Genomic DNA, 21,504 nt, shown 5'->3' with positions numbered 1-21,504 from the left:
TTGTGGAATTAAAACGTTTCACATTATGGAGTAAAAAGAGGATCAGCACTCAGCAGTGACAGAAACAATAATCTTGAATCCATCAAGTGGGAATGATCTATGGCTCTCTCTATCAGTACAAATATTTCTTGAATCAATATGTACAGATCAGGAATAATAGACAAAAAGATGAAGCTACAAAACTCCAAAACAACTCATGTATCCGAAGGCATATGCTTTAGGCACTTTGTTTGGAATGCCAAGATGTTGTGGCAGTGACGGATGTGGACAGAGTCTGGACAATCTCATGCATGGTTGGGCGGGCAGATGGATCTTTCTTTAAGCAACTAGCAATCAATCTGATGAGCAAAATTGCAAGTTCGGAAGGATAATTTCCTCCGAGAGAAGAATCCATGATCTGGCTCAAGTTCTCGATCCCGTCTTTCTCGTCAAGCACAGGGCTCAGAATCTCTGCCAAGTTCACATTCACAGCTTCATACAAGACAGCGACTTCTTTGCCAGTGAAAATCTCCAGCAGGAGAACCCCAAATGAATAAACATCAAGCATTGTGGATACCAGACCATTCTCCAAATACTCAGGAGCCATGAAACCTTTCGTCCCAATAATGTGCCTGGTCAAGGCAAACTGGCCTCCTTGCCCATCTGCTGATCTTGCTAGCCCAAAATTACTGATCTTCGCCCTGAAATCAGCATCAAGAAGAACATTGCTGCTTTTTAGATTTTTGTGCACGTGGGGAGGGGAAGTGTAGCTATGAAGATAATTAAGCCCCGTGGCCACATCCAAGCAAATCTGTAATCTCTGCTTCCAATCCAAACACTTTTTCTTTTGTGTGCCCTGGTTTTCATAGAGCCAATCACTCAATGCTCCATTGGCAGCATACTCGTAAACAAGATACCAATACCCATCGCTGAAACAAACCCCGGAAAGCCGGATAAGATTCAAATGGCTGATCTTGTTCAGTAGATTAATTTCCTCAGACACATCTCCGCTCATTTTCTTAACGGCAGCATAATCCCCTTTGATCGTACCACGGTAAACCGATCCACCAATCAAACTACTAGGACTAAAATTCTGTGTTGCCAATTTAATTTCTTCATAGGTGTATAGTTGAAGAGAATGAGCAAAACTAGGTAAACTATCCCAGAAATTCTGAGACATGTCTTCTTCCTCCAACTTCTTCCTCTTCTCGAGTGGTTTCTCGATTGATTCAAAGCTTTCTGATGCAATAAATGAATCCTTTTCTTTCTTCTTTCTTTTAGCAAAACGAAACCAGAATATAAGCAGCCCAAATACGGCTATTAGAGCTAACCCGCCAAGAGTTCCAACGAGAGCATATACCCAGGTTTTTCTTGAGCTACTGTTTGGAGGAGGGGCAATTAAAGTTGGCGGTGACTGCTGCGACGGTGGCGGAGGCGGCTCCACAGTTTGGGAACTGGATGGCGAGTTCTGAAGCGGAACTAAGAGAGTCGTAAAGGGATAAATATTAAAATTTTGTTCAGACAATCCATTGGCTTGGAGAGTTTTCCCAGTATCCACTCCAAACATTGAGCTAATCGCAGAAACGTATTGACCCCAAGTGACTAAATAACTCAACAGATATTTGACGCCGTCGTCGGCTTGATTCTTAGTCGGGCAAGCACATCTTAGCGGAACTCTAATCCTGGTACCCACAATCAAGTTCCCAGTACTAAGATTGGCATTTTGTGCTTGTAGAGCTTGACAGGTGGACAAGCCTTGGAAAGTGCTATTGGCAATTGAGAAGTAGGTGTTGCCGTGCTGAATAACGTAAGATGTGTTGAATTGATAGTGCGAACCTGAACAGGAGCAGTTGACGGGAACAAGCACGGTCCTGTTAGTCTCGAATGTTGCGTCTTGAGAAACTTTGTTGAGCTGGGAGAGGTGGGATGGATCAGCTGCTAAGAGGGATGAGATGGAAGAAACGGAGTTGAAAGGTGGTAGAGATCTGAAGGTGAGATAGGCTTGGCAACTTTGGGTCACGCCATTGCAACTATAGCCCAGAACAGATGTGGAATTATCGGCGCTGTCGCATCTGTTTGTGGCCTTTCCGATGTACGGCTGCTGGGATTCGATCAAAGAACAGTTACAGATTAGAAAGATGAAAAGAGCCAAATGAAGATGCAAACGATCCATATTTCATCACAGGTTCCAACTATTACTGGCGCAAAAATTTTGCGTCTGAGAAATGTGATGCGGTCAGCGTATTATGAGAGTATTTGTTTTTTGGGGAGGGAGGCGGCGGAACGCGCACAGAATTGGCTTATCTCTAGAAAGTAAGAAAGAAGACGCAGTCCAAAAGCATCAATTCTGATCGTCTCCCCCTCCATAGTTGGCTTTGGGAGTTTCTTTGACTTGAAAGGTTTTCTGAGTTTCCGCGAATTTGATCCAATTTTAAAAATTATGAAGAGTAGCAGGTCCACCGCCCGCCAACTAAAACGGAGTCCTATCAATTTCGTTGGCCATGTGTGAGCAAGCCTTATAAATGAACAGCTGCTCCATTGACTCCATTCATTCAAAGAAAAATTTTTTTAAAAATTTTATTTTTGGGTTTTTGGGGTTTGGGATGTAACCGGTCTAATTAATTTTTTTTTGCGTTGAAATTTTAAGAAACACAAAAAGGAGAATTTCTATAACTAATTGATGCATGGAAGCATCAATTGTATCATACCAATGCCAACACTTTGATAAAAGGAAAATTTGTACGTTCATTATAATACATGTGTATGGTCTATTATTATTAACCCATCAATCAAATAGGAAGCGTTGCACTGTCCGGGTTTGTTTGAATAGGGTATTATTTGGAATAATTAATGTAGCATTTTTTTGTGATGTGACGTATGTAAGATAAAAAGTTGGTTGAAAATATAAAAAAATAAATTGAAAAATGTGTTTATGATACAAGCGAAATATTATTTGAGATAAGTTCACTGTCCAAATTATTTGAACAAATAATTCTTTTCACGGGCTTGAGCCCTCGTGGTACAAATGTGATCTTACATATTTCTCGCTTTTCCATCTTTGGTTGTGCCGTCCACAACGAGATTCATAAAAGGAACAAGTATGTAACACAAAAAAGATGAACTAATTCATGATCCGAGAAAGTCGGAAAACGACCAGGTCAAAGTTTGACCAACTCATCGCGGCTTTGGACAGGGTTGGCTGCTACTTGCTAGTTATCACCGACCCCCGCCCCTCCCGGCCGCCAACTTCCCGCCAGCAAAGTCCAAAGCGGAATAACGTTCGAGTTCAAAGGCCCGGCGAATATCATAGTAGCGTCATCCAATAGAATTGAGGATCCGCTCTGTAATTCTGCATTCCCACAATGAGACGGAGAAACGAGGAGTAGGACTGTAGATGAATTGAGGATCTATCTTTCTTTTTAAAGTTATCGATTGATTTGATTCAAGCGTGTTTGGATGAGAGATTATTTGGGGTAATTTCTTTGAAAAAAAAGTGATAAAAATGAAATTAAAAAAATATATATAATGCAAGTAAATAAATTTGTGTAACTAATTTGCTATCCAAACACAAAAATTTCACTCAACTTTGAATTTGTATTTGAATACTATACAAGTTTAAAATTTAAGATCGAGATTGATTTGATTTAATCTCTAATAGGTTTGACCTAGATTTGAAAGTTCATAAGTTTTTTTTTATTGTTTTAATGTTTATAATGTTTGTTTTTAATAATACATATAAATTTTAGGGGTAATTTTAGAAACCTCTCTTGAGGTTTCTAACCATTTCACTTAGCTCTCTTGATATTTTAAAAATTACATTTACCTTTCTTGATTTGATATTTTGGTAACCAAACCTTAAAATGGGGTCAAATTTTTAATGAATATCCTAAAATACCCTTATGTTATAAAGTTTAATTTGTTTTTGTAAAAAATTATAAAGTAATTTGACACACACACACACACATATAAAGAGTGTTAAGTTTTTCATGCCAATATCTATTATTTGATAATCAACTATAACAATTAATCTTTTGCTATTTTTCATAATGCTTTATTGGGGATATTGATTTTTTCTAAGATAAAGAAGAAAGTGTTATCTTATTTTTCTTAAAGTTTATGAACTAGTTTACTGATGGAATTACTATAGTTTGGTAGTGATTTTGGGTCATTTGTTTATAATTATTTTTTTATTTATTCTTGATCTTGATACCAAAAAAAAGTTACAAAAAAATTGGATGATATTGAAAGTTATTAAAAAATATTATTAGTTTAACATTTGATCTGGATAGATATTAGCGACAACATTAATGGTTCTTCTATACTTCTATAAGAGAAATGAATAAAAAGAAAAAAATATATAAAATCCATCTTTTGTATAAACATGGTAGCAAGGGAGTTTTATTAAAATATAAATGTTACTATTGTCATTTCAAATGGGTAAGGGAGGTGGGTGTAATTTTTGTAACCTTAGGGGAGCTAAGTGAATTTATGAGAAATCTCAGGGGTGGTTTCTTAAAATTATCCCTAAATTTTATACAATAAATAATAATATCTAATTTCTCAACTATTAGTACATATATAAAAAACATAAAAGAGTATTCCAACCTTAACGAACCGCATTGTTACAAGTTCAAATCTAATTCCATAGTTTAATTGAATCTTCATTTTTATCCAAATTTGAGTACGCGCGAACACAATAAAGTCTTAATAAATCAAGCCCAAACTATTTATTAAGGTTCCCTTCGTATAAAACACCAGCATTAGGGTGAAGGGGGAAAATATTACAAGTTATTTTTTCCCATGCATCCCCGATAAGGTACCAAGTCGAATAATTGACGTTGTCCCCAGGTGCTAGTCGACTACTATAGCATGGAAAGAAAGGGAAAGTGAAGCCTTGTTCTTCAGCTACAAGAACAGTAAAGTTTATCAAAATCTTAGACGGATCCTAGAGTACTTTATCATCGTTCTTTTGTTTATTTATTTATTTTTAACTCTATGGACTCAATCTAATTTTAGTGTTAGCACAAAACAGCCATGCAATGAAAGTAAATACATCATCTCTAAATTAGATCATGAATAATTGATAAATCAATAAACAAACTCACAATTAATCAATCAAGCGAATGAACTTTGATTAGTCACAAAAACATGGAGCAAAAGAGTTAAGAGTGATTCTACACGGTTGATGATCATAAAAGCAAGAACGAAGGTATGGGGGAATTGGAGAATACTAAACTGTCTTGTAGATATGCCTTGGTAATGATTAAGAATCGAAGAAATGGAGGAAAAAAAAGTTAGTACAATTAGTTACTGTCGAAGCCTGTCTGGAATTGATTTACATTCCCAGAAGAAGTAAACGTAGGTTCGCAGCTCTTGCTCTTCGGCGAATTAATTTCGTAAATTGCATTGCTCGATGAAACTTAGCCAACATATGTAAAACAAGAATACGGGAAAATCCAGATTCGACCAAACCTCTTTATCAACGCAGCAGGAGTATATATATATATAGCATGACCCGACAAACTTAAAAAGTGCAATCAGCACTGAAACAGCAATCACATTACATTTGGAGTTTTGTTCGAGTTTCTAGCTAGCTAGATTCGTGTTTTGCACATGATTCGATTTTTTTTTTTTTTTGGGGCGTTCATTGTTTTATTTCTTAGATCGCGATTCAGGACACCCCGTCCCTGAACCAGCATGTTTTGTGGAGAATAAAGAACTAGGGGGGACTTGAAGCCAAAAAGATCAAAGATGATTGAAGTTAAGCCATCATCATTTGCTGGAACTCCTGAAAATGGAGTTCGCCCTTGCCATCAGTGTCATGAACTTCGATCATTTCAACACACTCGTCGTAGGATTTGGCATCCCCTAAGCGACTCAATACTTTCTGCAAGCTCTTGGGCGTTATCCTCCCAGACCCTTTCTGGAATTCAAACATTTCGAAGGCCGCCTTCAAGTCCTCATCCTCTGAACCTTCCTTCTTCATCAACCTCAGAAAATCTTGAAAGTCGATGAGGCTGTCTCCATCGGTGTCCGCATCACGGATCACGGTTTCAGCATCCTCGTGGGACATGTACTCTCCCACCGAACCAAAATAAGCCCTCAACTCCACTGCTGAGATTCTTCCATCGTTGTCGTTGTCGAAACGGCGAAAAACTTCTCGATACTCGTCTTCCTTGGACTGCGTACTGGAACTGGTGCTTTTGCGTGGGGTGACGGAGGGTGATTTGGGAGTTCTTGGGCTGGAGGTCGAGCTGGAGGCAGACTTGGATCTGGACCGGCTTAAGCTCAACTTGAGATTTCGGTGCGGAAGACAACCAAAAGATTTGGGAACTCTTTCGGGTTCCATATTGATTTTGATGCTGAAATTTTATTAGGGGGACGGATTGATAATTGATAACGAAAAAGGGTCTGAAGGAGACGAATTACTCGTTACACTTTATAGAGTGGTTTGCAAGAGTGCGAATTTTTTAAATTTTTACTGGGGAAGGGCGGAGCAAAGGAATAAACTAGTAGCTTGTTTGATACATGTCCGGGGGAAGTTAGAAGAAGAGAGGTGGTGTTGAGCTTGAACTGCGAAGGGGAGTTAGTTTAGTCATTAGTGATTGATTACGTGAAGTTTTGGTGGGAGGAACCTGCATGGCAGCTTCCTTCGGGCCCGAAAGAATTGACGCTAAAACTTTTAGTTGTTGGCATAGTATTATGCTTGCCCCCAGCCAACGTACAGAGGCGTGGAATAAAAGCATTCTTTTTCATGGGTATCTATCTATGAGGTTTGCTCCCTAACGAATCTAAACGGGAAGCTTTAATACTACCACTTCAAAAATTATTAGTTTCTCCATTTCTAATTTCATATTGGGCATAAGACGTACACATGCAGACAGTTTGGCTGCATTTGTTAATTTGACGTTCGTGTTCATCTCTTGAAAGTATAGTGGCTGAATTTTTCTAACCCCCAAAAAACGCAAACCAAAAAGAAAGAAAGAAAAGAGACGACCATGATGTTAATGTTTGGTGGTAGTTTATATTGACTTTTGGTGAAAATCGTCAACTATTAAATATCAAATCATTATGGCCGGCGATTATTAAGAAATAAATTAACAGCAAATTGCGAAAGCGTACTTGAATTCATATTGACAAACTGATACTTGAATTTCTAAAGATTTTACGAGCGCGGTTGGATTACAAATTTACTTTTGGTCAGCCAAAGTGAGAAAAAACAATTTGCAACCAAACTACCAGCACTTACATTACATGGGCTTTGTGGCTTTGGGGAGCTTTAATTAAATTAAAGGCCAATGTAACATTGCCTAACACGGTCCTGGGTAGCAGCTTCCGTGAAGAATGCACTCACCATAAAAAAAAAAAAAAAAAAAAAAACATACCAAAACTAATAATACTAACAATAAGACTAACAAATTAAAAGAACGCACTGTTTCACGTTTGTGTGCGCGTGTGTTTTTTCAGCTTCGTCACCTCACCCGTGACATGGATTGGTTGGGCGGAAGGAACCGACCATGCCAAATTGCCAAATAGCCAAATAGCCAATTGCCAATTGATTGACATCAGCAGCACTCCATTCCAAAGTCGATGATGCAATACAATTGCATTTCTCTTTATTATTGTGGTGGTGGCGCAATTGTTATCTCTATTCATTCTGGATTAAAACGTTGGCTCCTCCTCCTTCTACCTTTGAGCTTAAATTGTGATATGAAATATATGTAGCTGGTGTAATAACAAATCGATCATGTGGCGATTTGTTTACTAATATTTTGCTTAACAACGAGGCAAACTTGTTCTGCTAGCCAACAAGCTGATTGATTTTCCTTGACCCAATTCTTCCCACCCCAACCTGCCAAATTACTTCAACATACGCTTCTTTTTTTTTTTTTTTTTAAATGAAATTTGCACTTGCAATTACGGATCATTTACCTCAATAATAAATAAAGGGCTTGTGTGAAGATAAAATACATATATTTTTCCAGCGGGATAATAACGGTGGGCCTCCTGAAATTCAAAGGGTGTTGCAGTCCAATAAAGTTGACGAAGCCCAATTGGAACAGGCTTACAGAGTTAAAAGACAGAACTTCCAGCTGCTGAGGCCCTTTCAACTTCAACGTCGAGTGCAGTAGTGGCATGGCCCTGGCGCGGTCGCCGGCAATTTCCCCCCGCTTTGCTCACACAATCTCGACTCCGACGGCTTCGTCTTACCTCCGTCTGAGATGCAATCTGCAGGATAACTCCGGAAGTCCTATACCAAATTCCCAGAATCTGCAGATGTTTATTCTGGGCATGGGTTTCGTGGGACAATTCTTTGCTGCTGATTTGAAGAACAAAGGATGGTAATATCACTTGTAAATTTGGAACCAAAGCTTCCTGTTTGTGGGGCATTTTATTTGAAGTTTTTCATTTCATTTCTGCTAGTATATAACTGTACGCAGGGTGGTGAGTGGGACCTGTACCAGCATTCCTAAGAAAACGAAACTCGAACAAATGGGATTTGATGCCTACATCTTTGACGCAAATGACCCTGAGTAAGTTAGTAGTAGTAGTAGTAGTAGTAAGTAACTTTCTATTGGATTTGTATACCTTTTATGAATCTCCTTGAAATTTATCACAAATAACTGCTTTAGACATTGAAGCCTGTACGGACATGTTAATTGATATGCTCAGGAACAATGCTGATGTACTATGCTGTTCCTGTTAGTTATTGTTACCTGGGTCTTGTCAAGTATTTGTTAGTTAAAATTTTGCAACTATCTGGAATTTAACGTTATCATGTTTCCGTAAAGAGTTTTGTTTATTTTTCACAATTAAATGTTAATCTTGGAAATAATCCTTTTACATTTTTTGAACACCCGTTGCTTAAGCCAAAAAAAAAACTTGAAGAGTTGTTTCTTCTTTGCTGTATTTGCAGCCCGGAAGTTCTTGATGTCATACAACATCACAGTCATCTCGTTATATCAATTCCTCCTGTTGCGGGTCTTGGTGATCCTGTGAGTATATGCTAAATTGGACAGTCAAAGGAATAATGCTTCTGAAAACATTTTGTTTTACTTGTATCTCTGCCTCCATTAATTGTCTTACCATTATTGCAGATGCTTCATCATAAAGGGCTATTGAAAAGTAAACTAAAACAAGGCAATGTTAGGTGGCTTAGTTACTTGTCATCAACTCGTAAGTTCTCTTATCATAAAATGCTATCTGTTTGCACGTATGCGATGACCTAGCATACATGAACATGACTGCCCTTACAACTTTTGGGGTCAATTCTGTGTCTGACTGATATCTGAAATTCTGGGATTTGACATGCAGGTGTATATGGAGATAGTTGTGGTGCATGGGTGGATGAAGAGTAAGTTTGCATTGACCAACGACTTTGTTTTTAACAATATTGAATGATATTTGAATAGCTGGCAGGCTCACAAGCAATGCATTTTTCCCTGCCAGTCATCCGATCATTCCCACTAATGAGTTGGCTAGAGCTAGATTAGCTGCTGAGGAAGGATGGTTAAGGTTTGGTCGTGATCTGGACGTGGCAGTACAAATATTTCGACTCGGAGGTATCTATGGCCCTGGCAGAAGGTTATAGTGTCTGATCGATCTCCTAAATATAATTGCCACATTGTTATCTCTCAATCTCCATAAGTCTGCCATCTGAATATGCATTCATTTGTCGCAAGCTTATTTCCATCAGCTTGATTTTCTGTTAATGTTTTTGCTACGCAGTGCCATTGATACCATAATTAAGCAGGAGCCACTGTCCACAAGTCAGAGAATGCGATCATCGAGGCGTTACACATCCAGGATCCATGTTGCTGACATCTGCCAAGCACTCAATGCCAGCATAGAGAAGCCATCTGGAGGGTAAACTGAATTTCATAGATCTTTTTGCCTGCATGGCCCAGACCATGAGGTTTTATATTATGAAAGAGAGAATGAAAATATAGAACCGTGAATTTCTTATTTTAACATTTTAAAGTGCGAATTAGGGATGATTCGATTTCTTCTAATGTATAACCTTTGGTGTCCTGAAGCTTTGTATTGGTTCAGCTACCTGTTTAATGCAGGATGAATCCTTTTCTCAAAATTCTCGATTTCTAGTTTGAAATGTTTTGCGTTGTGAGTACAATGCGTTTGTGATGCGATAGAAATGGTTTCAGATGATTCAGTGTTGGTTCAAGGCTGCAAGCATGTTAGAGTCAAAAAAGCCTAATTGCGAACAATTGATGTGCATACTGGGAAATATCACTGGGACATTTAATGGGTGAATGCATCTGAGTGGCTCGGTGCTGCTGTTCTAAGATGGACGAACACGCTTATAATGCATTATAGTTCTGTGCTTAAATGACCTCTGAAATGTTGTATTAATTATTCTTCTTTTATTTTCTTTTTGTCATTTCCGTATGGTTCTCTGTCAGGAAAATATACAACATTGTTGATGATGACCCTGCCCCACGAGTGGAAGTCTTTACATTTGCACAGAATTTGGTGAAGAGCAAGTGGCCAGACCATGGACAACCACTCATCAATCCTCTAATAACAGACTCCCTCATCCCAGAGGGGGGCTACAGTGAGGAGAAGCGAGTCTCAAATAGCCGTATGAAGGAAGAGCTGGGAGTGAAGCTGCTTCATCCTACTTATAGGTCTGGATTGCAGGATATAATTCGCCATGTTGAGAGTCCATTCGTCCACAATCCGCCAAGTCCATGAGATTCTGTTGTTAATAGCTGAAGAGATTTGGCAGAGGCCAGGTAATATTCATACAACTTCTGTACTGCTAACTTGCAAATGGATTAGAATACCAGGAGCACTTGTTGCCGATGCAACTGGAGCTGCTTTTAACAAGAGTATTCTATGCCATTGTATGAGAAGAACAAAAACTTCTCTTGCTTGCAGCTGACAGAGCTTGATCCAATTTCAAGAATGTTTTGATTAGTTCATGATCATGTGTCACATGAGTTTGATGCAAGAAATTTCACTAATTTTCATCGCTAAATTAAGGCTAGGTTGGAGCCCATTTATGGTTGACCCGCATAATATATTTTTAGTTGCTTGCTTAAAACTTTACTACCATCCAACCATGCAGCTGCAGGTAATTGAATAGATGGTGACTTTTAAATAGCGTACTGCATTTCCATTGAACATGCTGACTAGCTTAGTAGTCCCTAGAGCTGGCATTGATGCATTTGGGGAGGCCGATATGATGACTGAGGACTGGGAAGGATAACCTGAAATGGCGTAAACATGTTTGAAAATCCAACTTGTGCAGGGCATTGGTTTGTGGTAATAGAACCAACTGGCGTTGAGAGGTAGTTAGGAAGCTGCAAAAAGCGACGATAGAAAGCGATGGAAAAGAGGTGCGGCGGGCAGCTTCCAGAACCGCTAAACGGAATAATGGCCAATGGCGTGCCCGACAAAAGCACAGGAATGGAGAACATGGACGAGTTTCGACGGCTTCTGAGTTCTCAGGATAATCTTCCTTTGTTTTGCTGACAAGTGTTTACAAATGAGTACACGTGTACCACATTCTCCTCCAGCTTGCAGCGCACCGTCGCTGCTTAGAAACGGCAAAAGTGTAGCACGAGCCGTCTATAAAACCGTGAGTCCGTGACAGCAAGAAGAGAACTGGAAGTGACCTCTAGAACCTTTCCATCCTTATCCTCGCTGTTAATGAAAACTCATTTCTATCCACAAAAAGAAACACTAGGGACATGCTCGATGGGAATAGAATATTGGACGAGGATTGTGCAAATGTAGTGAGCTCCTCCCGGGATTGAATGCGGATTACCGTCCGGGTCAAATTCCAACAACTTGATGCCTAACCCACCCCCGATGTTTTCTTCCTCTATTGATTTGCCTAATATTCTTGAACGTGGCCTATCTTGTTTAGCTGTTTCTGTCCATACTCCATACTCAACTCTGTCAAATGATGCTGTCTCCAGTTTTGTTTCTTCATTATGTTTAATGGATGGGAATGTCAGGAGTAGGACCCGGTAATTAGCAGTAATAGGACAAACGTTCTGCGTAAGAAAACATACATTTACTCCAAAGAATAGTCCAGTCGCATAGCCCCTCGGGGTCAGCCGGTGAGGCCATGGGGTAATTCTCACGGTGGCACAAGTTCGAGTCTGACTTCACATACCGCTTGGGTGCTCTTGGAGGCGGGGTACTTCAGGCGCAGGGGATTAGTCGGGCCCCGTAAGGATTGACCCGAACATCCCTGTGTTGACAAAAAAAAAAAAAATAGTCCAGTCACATGATTTGTCAAATCTAAGAGATGTCATATATAGACACACCCCACCAAGGAGATTGTGTGTTTTTGGCTTGATTCTTCCCGGTTGATTCGAACTTGGAGGCGCCAATTCCTCAACTATAAAAGTAGGCGATTTTCCCCCCCTTCTTTTTTCCTTGTATTTTTGTCCTCTTCCCTGCTGTTTGAAGATGCTGATCGTAGGCTGATGAATTTCTAAAACTCTTGAACATCTAAATCTGAAGTTAATGAGATGATTCTCGTATGATGAAATATGAATATGTAAATTGAACGAAAATCATACGCACTTTATGGCTTTCCAATTCTTGAATTTTCCAAAAAAGAGAGACTACAAGATCTTCGATGATTGATTCAATATCCATATTCTCCAACGTATCCTCAGTTTTAGAATAATAAATCACTCGAATTTGACGGACTAACTGACGCAAAATAAAAAAGTATATTTGATATTGTAGAGACCCATTGTGGATTTGTCCACCGCGGCAACCCCGTCACCTCGGCAACCGTCTTGGGGAGCAGGAACGACCTGGACTCCCTGGTGGTCAAGAGGGTGTTGGGATGTACCGGGAGGGGCCTCCCCAGGGATTCGAACCCTTGACCTGGAGGCTCCTCCCGGTACATCCCAACACCCTCTTGACCACCAGGGAGTCCAGGTCGTTCCTGCTCCCCAAGAAGGTTGCCGAGGTGACGGGGTTGCCGCGGTGGACAAATCCACAATGGGTCTCTACAGATATGATGCCATGTATAGTTATTAGGTTAAAAAGAGGGAGGAGGAGTTTGGAGTTTGGACGGGCACGGTCTAGGGTAGAAGGGTCAAAACACTGATATCTCAGCAGCATTTGCCCTGCGATTTAAGGTGAACGAGATGGGAGTCCTTATTTAGTCCTGCCTGCTACATGCCGTTCTCATCATATCACTCGACAACAAACACTAACGAGATATAGGAGAAAAATATGAAGGGTTTAGTGCAGAAATCAATTTCTTACTGTGTAAAAGAGCAAAAACCATGCGTTGGATGGGTTAACAGGTACTTCAAGGATTGCCTATGCAACTTCAGAGATGATTCGTCTTTCGCATTGGGTCTTGTTAGCCTCCTCTGTTGGGGAGTGGCCGAAATCCCTCAAATCGTCACCAACTTCCGCACCAAGTCCAGCCATGGCATTTCTCCATTGTTTCTTTTCACATGGGTTGCCGGGTATGTATCATTGTCTTCCGTTTTGAATCAGACATGATCGAGCTTCTTCACGTATTGGTGGAGATTTTCACTTCAAAGACGGCGATCTGAATCGTTAAAATCGATGCCCGTATAACCATTCTGTATTTTTTTCTTTCTTGATGCAGTGACATATTTAATCTATTCGGATGCCTTCTCGAACCTGCAACGGTAAGGCTCTTGTTTGCCCTTGCTTTTAGGACTACTATTTATTACTCCATGTAGTATAATTTTTTATATGATAAAATATAAAAACAAAGACCAAGAAGAAAGAAAACTGGGGTGCGGTTCTTATACAGCAAAGATCAGCATTTATGTCTCTGGTTGAGAATCGTATCTGTCGTCTCTCTCCCTCACTCGCTGACCATTCATTTTCTTGATGGCGCAGTTGCCAACACAATTTTACACCGCTCTGGTAAGTAGTGTTAAATGTACAGATTGGTTATTATATACTCCCTCCCTTTTTTTATAACTGACGTTTAAGGTTTTGCACACCAATTAAGAAAAGTTTTTCATTGTTTAAATCTATACACTACTTTCCTTTTGTACCCTCATTAATTGTCGAATTCATCCATGTTTTTTCTCACTAGAGTACTAAATGGTGCTGTTTTACTAGGCCAAAAGCAATGCAAACTAACTAGGAGTAGTAATTAAGAACCCTGTATTGAAAAAGAGAGATAAAAGGGTAAAATTGTGAAAAAATAATTAATGCTGCATGGGGATAGTAAAACGACAGATAAAAGTACTTAAGAGTAAATTTCTTAAACGTCAGTTATAAAAAAAGGGAGGGAGTATATATCACATTGATTAGTGTTTATATGTGTGCCGTCACAGCTCACCACCATCTTGAAGTTGAACTGATTAGATACTCTCTTTTTTTTTTTTTGTCGTCAAAATTGCTGGGGGCAGCTTTATTCGACGACTACTGTGCTATTAGTATTGCAGAGCTTGTACTATGATCACATATACGGGTGGTGGAAATCTCGAAGGAACAGTACCTCTAGACAAGAGGTACCTTATATCCAATTGGTTTTTTTTCTCCTAATGGAACAGTACTTCTGAGCAACTGTACCAGCTTGTGCTGCATATTTATACTTGCTTCTTCTTCTTCTTTTTTTTTCCAATACTACAACGTGATATATGATTTACTGCATTAATATTTAGTATTTCTCATGGTGTATCAGAGTCATGAAGACTTGAAAAAGCCTCTGAGGCCGCATAAGCAGAGACAGAGGTCGACCGATTCAGGAATTCCGATACCTACCGCCGCTACCAAAACTCCTCAGCGTAGAGATTACTACTACACGTGCGTATTTGTCTTCTTCTGAATGCATTTGATTTATTTATTTCTTTATCCTTTTGACAAGGTTTGTATGATACCCAGTAGTAGTAATTGATAGCTAGCTTCTGTGATGAAAACAAATTAACTCTATATATATTAAAACAAAAATGGTAGATGCAATTGTGCACTTATACGTATTCGACGGAGGTTCTGCAGGTCAGCCAGATCTTTGGCCGGCAGCGCCACTCCTCCCATTCGTTCGTCGATATGGCCAGTGAGAAGTGGTCCTTCAGCTATCGGCCTGGAGGATGGCTCTTCGTCAGAGGATGAGGCAACCCAGAGCGCTACGAGCAGACCCATCCTCCCCCGATCCGTAAGTGTCTCGTCGTAAATGATAAAGCACGCACTCACTCTTCCTGGAATGTTCTCTTCATTCATTGTTAGTGCGAAATGACATCCTATCTTGATTAATGCTTTTACCAGATTTCTCCTTTCCTTTGACTTTGTTTGAACTCACTCGCAATCTGCCACTAAAACTTGAAACTGGGTGACCATGAAAACGGCTCGGTTTGGAACGAAAATAATTTTAAAAGCGCAAATAACCTCCTCAACAAAGGGGATAAAAGGCATATTACCTCGAGATTAGCACATAACCATTCAGAAATTGTTGTGTTACTTAACACTAACGCCAAATTTGTTTGACTGCAAAACATGACTTATTCGCAGGCTGGTTATGGTGCTTTTGTAGCGACGTCGATGAGCATGCCTACACAAACCAAGGCTATGATGCAAGCATCCATTGGATTCAGTGGGAGGAAACTATTACAAGTACTCTATGATTTTTTTTAGCTGAAATTTCAACTCCTCCTCCTTGCTTGGAGTTCACATGCTTTGTTTCGTTTCGTGATAAGAAGAGTTGATGAAGTTATGTATGGCAACAACAGGAGCACGGAATGGGAAGCAATGCAGTTGGGCAATGGTTGGGATGGATGATGGCTGCCATATACATGGGCGGTCGACTTCCTCAAATATGGTTAAACGTAAGTTCTTCTCTGCCCAGATGATTACTATCGGGTTTAAAATGAGTTCTTGCGCCTTCCATGACGGTTTTCTTCTGAGTATTGGTTTTGTTTTTTTTCCTTTGTTCTGCTTTATCAGATCAAAAGAGGAAGCGTGGAGGTATGGCACTAAAAACCTTTTCTGACTCCATTTTTAAGTCTTTACACTTTTTTCAATAGCTTCCCTCAATCATAAGATGTCTTCTTTTCAAACTTTACAGGGCCTAAATCCTTTGATGTTTATCTTTGCGCTGATTGCAAATGCCGCTTATGTGGGCAGGTATGCATATGTAAAGTGTGTAAATAATTGAAATAATTGTTAATGAGGAGCAAATCTGCACTCCTCACAAACGAAAAATACTGATAATAATAATAAACACAAAGGACTTTTAATTACTGGTCGGATTTGTTTACTAATTAATGGATGCAGTATTCTGGTGAGAAACACGGAGTGGGACAAAATTAAGGCCAACATGCCGTGGTTGCTAGATGCCGTTGCCTGTGTGTTGCTGGACTTATTTGTATCCTTATCTCAAATATTTTTTTTTTAAAAAAAAAAAAAAAATCCTTTTTACTTCTAGTCCTCTTTCCATGGTATCAATCATTTGGATGCTTCGCCTTAATGGACGTAACCGCAGATAATATTACAGTACGTATACTACAAATATTTGCGCAACAGAGACGACAGAGGTCATGACTACTTGGTGGAGGCAAACAAGGAATGAGCACCATCTTCATCAAGTTTGAAGCTTTAACGAGCTAGAGATGACAGAATTGCGTTCTCCGGTTAGTGCGCGGTTTTGAAGTGTGATCGAATTAATGTAAGTTCTTTTAATGTTGAGAGCTGACTCTTGTTTTGGAGGAACTTTTGCAAGTTCATTTTTTTCCCCCACTTTGGAGGTTTGATTATTTAGATGTTGAACCGATTTTTTTATCCCCTCATTTTGTCCCTTGTGGAGGTTTGATCCTGCAAAAGCTCGACCCACTATTTTCCCTTGATCTGACATCAATAGGGATGGCAACGGGGCGGGTTCCCCCGCCCCCGCCCCCGCCCCATTGCCTATTAGTTTCGCCCGTCCCTCGTTTCCCGCTCCCCCCGCCTCCGCCCCGCCTTGCCTCGCTTTCCCCGTGGGATTAATAAAATTTTATTATAATTACATTTTAATAAATAATCAAGTACCTAAAATATCAACACATCACCAAATTATTATTCATTGTAATTTTACAATTGAAACTCATAAAAACAATCAAACAGAAGTTATTTGAATACAATCCAATATGATGAAATAAATATAACTAAAATAGTCAAGTTTTCACTTTTAGTACAAATGCAATCACTAATTCTTTATTGTGTTTGTACTTTTTTTTGAAAAAAAAGTGTTATTCTATTAAGTGTAATTAGAAATTTAGTATAAATGTATTAGTAAATTTAGTATAACTAATTAATAAATTCTATTAGTAGACATGCATAATTATTCATATAATTGATAATATCAATTATATTACATAAACTAATATACATTATATAATACATCTAACTAATAATATCATTATCATAAGTTTATAACTAATTAACTTACATATTATATATATTTATATATATATTTTTTTTTTTTTTTTGTTTTGCGGGTGACGGGGCGTGGGTATACTTCCCCACCCCCCGCCCCGAGAGCCCCCCGTGGGGCGGGTGCCCCCATTGCCATCCCTAGACATCAATCAAACAGATTCTATTTGGCAAAATTGATTTGGGTGGGTCCTGGGTACAATCTTGGATTGAGTTTTGCGCAAGATTGTCTGCTCACTGCAGGCCCATGCAACATCTGTCCATTTCATATTTCGTCGTGAAATGTCTTCTGTCGTATCCGATACCCATTCACGGCCCAATTCTAGCCCTGATCTTTCTCAATGTCTTATCTACAAGGAGCGTTTTTTCTGAGTGATTAAAACAACTGGTGATTTGGATCTTAAACCATATTGGTCTTCAAATTGGACTTTGTAATACCCCTACAAAAATTGAGGTATTTAATAATTAAAATATCAGAAAGTTGAAACCTCATATTGGAATACCAGAAAAGAAGTCATTTATTGGATGAAGCAGATATTTACTTTTTTTTTTTTTTTTTTAAAAAAGGTAGTATTAATTTCAAGCGTAATATATATGGAGAAAAAAAGTATCATGAGCTGTTACATCTTAGTGATTAAAGGTGTTAATTTCAAAATTTGAGGTGTTTAGCAATTAAAATCTGAGAGATTTAAGGCTTAGAAAGTTGATTAATCAAAAACCTCAAATGAGTCCATAATATTCAGCTACATGAATTGAAAGGAACGTAATAGTACTAACACTTTTGATTCAAAAAGGAAAGAAAAAGGAAAAAATGACCTAGCATACATTTCCAGTCCAATTTTCTGGGTTGTAAACGTTATCTTTTTTTTTTTTTTTATCGACACGATAGAATTCCTATAACCTAAACTAGCCTATTCTGTAAACGTTATTTTTAAAGAAGTCTGATTAGGACATTACTACTTATAACCCCACAAAAAAAAAATTATTAGTAATTGACATTGGTCGTCCTTGTCCAAAGGGTGCTTTAGTTTAGGACCCACTTAGAACATCAACTGCAATCTTTTTCTCATTAAGAATCCAATCAGACGGCTGCATGGTGATGAAGGCCTCGCTTTTCATTGTTCTCCCATGTGCTTCTCAGATCGAAGTCGTCAAATATTTCAAACAAAAGCATTTGCCGGTCTCCCCCCCAGCCCGAAGAAGGATGGCACCGACACTCTCAAGTCTTCGTACAAGTTTCCCACTTAATTCTTATCGTCCGGGCTATTGGAGGAGGTCTCTTTCTTGTTTCTCAAGTCAAATTACGCAGTTAATCAAATCTATGAACATTATTCGTTGGTACCATTCAGCTATTAAAAGAATATTCTCTCTAATCGAAGAAAAAAAATGTAAAGTTGGTTGTAATTGTTGTACAATCAGCGAGAGAACCTTGAAATATTTACGTAGTAGCCAAGTGTCATGAGAGCAATTTGGGCAAGCCATAGGTCAACTAATTTTGAATCGGTTGGTAATTAAAGTCGAATCACTTTTTTTTTTATAGATGATCCTGTGTTTGAATTCCGTTGTGAATACGAGACTAGTATTAGTGGGTGATATTCTGGAAACATAACCTAAATTTTGGTGGTGATCGAAATTGAATTCAATCCAAAAAACAAAAAAAAATTTACCAAAAGATTAACTATATTTGGCGTTATTCTGCCTCGACAAGCCTCAAACAAAGAGGGGGAAAAGGCCTCAAATGAAATAAAATCAAGTAATTCAACAAGATGAGGGTAGCTATCCCTATCGGGAATCGGATCATGTCATTTATCAGCCACTAGTTATCCCGTGGTTAGTGTTCATAATAATAGCTGGAAAAACCAAAGTCGCCCCTGGACTTTACTGTATCATACAAAAAGCATAACATGTATGCTTACGGGATCGTACCACACTTTCCATCTTCATATTATGCTCAAGCAAAAATTTTCTCGTCCAACTAATGCCTCATTTGAACTTAATTCTTCTAGTTTGGCTTATGTCATCGGTGTTGATCTTCAAATAAGTACCGAGATGATCGCATCGACTTTGAAAGAAGCAAAAATGCAAATGAAGTATGGCTAAGGAGGGAAGGATTCAGATTAGTTTCTTGTTGCACATGATCAAAAGGATGGTCTTTTTAATTAATAGGACTCAAGTGAGGTGGTAGGATATTAGTCGGCCACCATGTGTCGTATGCTCTTAAAATATTCTATTTGACTTTCTTATTAAGTTTAGAATTTCTCTTAAATAAATTTAAAAAAAAAGTATCTTTTATTTTTATCAAAAAATTTACCATAGCCATTGTTGTGAAAATATTTATTTACAAAGCGATCCACTTAAAATTTCAGTCCTACAATACTACGAGGGAATCGGAATCTCGGTGGATTTTTTTTGCAGCAAACGCAATAGGCAATAGCACATTCAAGTTCTGGACAACAAACTTCGAGCAAGGTAATTAACTGCCGCAAAAGGAGATCCTCTGGATAACTAAGTCTGTACTTTTGTTAAAGTTTGTTCCGCTGTACTCAAACCTGTTCTCAGCCTCTCAGGCGGCAGGCACGTATACACAGCCAAAAACTCAAGAAATCTAGTACTACATGTATAATATACAAACAGCCATCATCATCATCATCAGTAAGCTGGCGAACTTACGGAACTGAAATACTATATATATATATGTATATTTGTGTAGGAAAATTCACTCACAAAGGAGGAGGATCTCTAGCCACGGATCTCTGCCTTCTTTTGTAATTCAATCTACATGCTAGTAACACCCCTGTAATAATTAGGAAACACAATATAAATTACGCGACCAAATGAATTTACTAGTGATCCATTTCCTGATCTGAAAATAATGGGCAGAAAACAAAAAAAAAGGAAGAAAGAATATGCAATCATCGATTACCTCAAGATTCAAGAAGAAATGGCGTTTGCAAGAGATCATAAGGTGCCCAAAGGGCATCAAGAGGACATGGCCGGTTGGCATCCAGTCGAGCCCATGGCTTCCCCTTTCCGCTCCAATGCAGTAGGCTAACCGGGCCAGGATGTAAATCCCGGCATAGGCCCCTAAAATTATCTCCTCCAAGACCATGTTGGTTCCATCTATGATCCACGGGGGCTATGTTTCCGGCGAAAACAAGCAAAAAAGGAGGCAAAGAACCTAATTCATAGATTCTCATTCTCTTCTGGAGCTCCATCCACTCTATTATCTTTGTGGTGTAATCTCCAGCTCTCCATCTCTCCACGTCAATCACCATCACTCCCGTGTTGAAGTAGCAAGGTTTACGATTGGCAAACGTTAAAGAAAGTGAAGGGTTGGACCAAAACGTAGGCGTAAAGTAGGAGGTGAAGTTGGCATTGCAATACTCAGGTGCAGCTAAAACTGCTCGAACACCTAACGGAGTGGCAACTAGTTTTGCAATGTCATCGACCAGGACTAAATCAGAATCCAGATAAACTACTCTTCCAACGCACGAAGGAAGGAGATCGGCCAGGTAGTTACGCGCATAGTTTAAAGGGCAATCCAAAGCAGCCCGGATTGAGGTTGATATTAATCCTGCCACGGCCGAATCATCGAAGGGATAGATTGTGAAGCTAAGATACGGAAATGACTCGGCTATAGTGAGGTTCAGGTGGCTAATATCTGCGGAAGCGGAAGCAACAAAATGGAAGATTACGTTTTCCGGGCAAGAAGTGTGCTGAAGAACCGAGAGAATCACAGCCATTGATCCCCTGAGGTAGGCTACATCCAGGGTCATGGCTACGTGCACTGCATTATCTGAGCAGGCGGTGTAGCTTAGGTGATGGCAAGCATGAGAGTTGTAGAATTGTGGTGCTTCTCTGAACTTGAATTGTAGGTGGTTGATTTTGGTAGTTGCATTGATAGCGGTCGGAGCAGTAGAGATGAACCACAGGAGGAGAGAAATAATCTTGACAGGGCTAACTGATGAAGAAAATCTTGACATCGTATGGAGCAAATACAAGTGGCGACGGAATGAATTATGGGAAAAAGAAGATGATGAGAAGGGGAGAGTGGAGAGAGGAAGACTCTCTCTCTCTTTTCTTTGTGTTGGAAGTCCGGTTGTGTGTTTCTCTCTTATTATTTCCTTTCTGTCT

At 39.2% G+C, this 21,504-nt stretch overlaps 5 protein-coding genes across 9 annotated transcripts; 2 read left to right on the top strand and 3 right to left on the bottom strand.

Annotated features, from left to right (window-relative positions):
* LOC140011486 (lysM domain receptor-like kinase 4) lies at positions 1–2,480 on the bottom strand. The gene has a single exon (XM_072060462.1). It carries the CDS (start codon positions 2,150–2,152, stop codon positions 218–220), a length of 1,935 nt encoding a protein of 644 aa, XP_071916563.1. The 5' UTR covers positions 2,153–2,480; the 3' UTR covers positions 1–217.
* Positions 2,481–5,440: 2,960 nt separating this feature from the next.
* On the bottom strand, positions 5,441–6,668 carry LOC113701597 (probable calcium-binding protein CML41). Its single transcript, XM_027222331.2, has one exon. The coding sequence runs from the start codon at positions 6,326–6,328 to the stop codon at positions 5,741–5,743; it is 588 nt and encodes a 195-aa protein (XP_027078132.1). The 5' UTR covers positions 6,329–6,668; the 3' UTR covers positions 5,441–5,740.
* Positions 6,669–8,066: 1,398 nt separating this feature from the next.
* Positions 8,067–12,377, top strand: LOC113701018 (uncharacterized). 3 transcript variants are annotated; one of them, XM_027221458.2, is made up of 9 exons: positions 8,067–8,321; positions 8,421–8,513; positions 8,897–8,975; positions 9,078–9,156; positions 9,295–9,334; positions 9,430–9,564; positions 9,709–9,846; positions 10,401–10,733; positions 11,252–12,377. In XM_027221458.2, the coding sequence occupies exons 1-8, from the start codon at positions 8,116–8,118 to the stop codon at positions 10,690–10,692; spliced, it is 1,062 nt and encodes a 353-aa protein (XP_027077259.1). In that variant the 5' UTR covers positions 8,067–8,115; the 3' UTR covers positions 10,693–10,733; positions 11,252–12,377. The 3 variants fall into 3 exon arrangements, with proteins under 3 accessions (XP_027077259.1, XP_027077258.1, XP_071916558.1); XM_027221457.2 differs by having other exon boundaries at positions 11,069–12,377; XM_072060457.1 differs by lacking the exon at positions 11,252–12,377 and having other exon boundaries at positions 10,401–11,019.
* A 517-nt stretch (positions 12,378–12,894) lies between these two features.
* LOC113701017 (vacuolar lysine transporter YPQ1-like) lies at positions 12,895–16,740 on the top strand. Of its 3 annotated transcripts, XM_027221455.2 has the most exons (12): positions 12,896–13,448; positions 13,595–13,637; positions 13,855–13,881; positions 14,376–14,477; positions 14,651–14,772; positions 14,965–15,121; positions 15,475–15,576; positions 15,693–15,788; positions 15,907–15,927; positions 16,028–16,086; positions 16,237–16,327; positions 16,445–16,740. In XM_027221455.2, exons 1-12 carry the CDS (start codon positions 13,207–13,209, stop codon positions 16,529–16,531), a joined length of 1,149 nt encoding a protein of 382 aa, XP_027077256.1. In that variant the 5' UTR covers positions 12,896–13,206; the 3' UTR covers positions 16,532–16,740. The 3 variants fall into 3 exon arrangements, with proteins under 3 accessions (XP_071914568.1, XP_027077256.1, XP_027077257.1); XM_072058467.1 differs by lacking the exon at positions 15,907–15,927 and having other exon boundaries at positions 12,895–13,448; XM_027221456.2 differs by lacking the exon at positions 13,855–13,881 and having other exon boundaries at positions 12,897–13,448.
* A 3,128-nt stretch (positions 16,741–19,868) lies between these two features.
* Positions 19,869–21,504, bottom strand: LOC113701405 (probable galacturonosyltransferase-like 1). Its single transcript, XM_027222038.2, has 2 exons — positions 20,294–21,504; positions 19,869–20,164 (listed from the first exon to the last, which is right to left on the bottom strand). The coding sequence occupies exon 1, from the start codon at positions 21,351–21,353 to the stop codon at positions 20,295–20,297; it is 1,059 nt and encodes a 352-aa protein (XP_027077839.1). The 5' UTR covers positions 21,354–21,504; the 3' UTR covers positions 19,869–20,164; position 20,294.

This window comes from Coffea arabica, chromosome 7e (genome assembly GCF_036785885.1).
Source record: "Coffea arabica cultivar ET-39 chromosome 7e, Coffea Arabica ET-39 HiFi, whole genome shotgun sequence".
Lineage (NCBI taxonomy): Eukaryota > Viridiplantae > Streptophyta > Magnoliopsida > Gentianales > Rubiaceae > Coffea > Coffea arabica.
The sequence above is the reverse complement of the archived record's forward strand: the minus strand, read 5'-3'. Positions and strand labels throughout refer to the sequence as shown.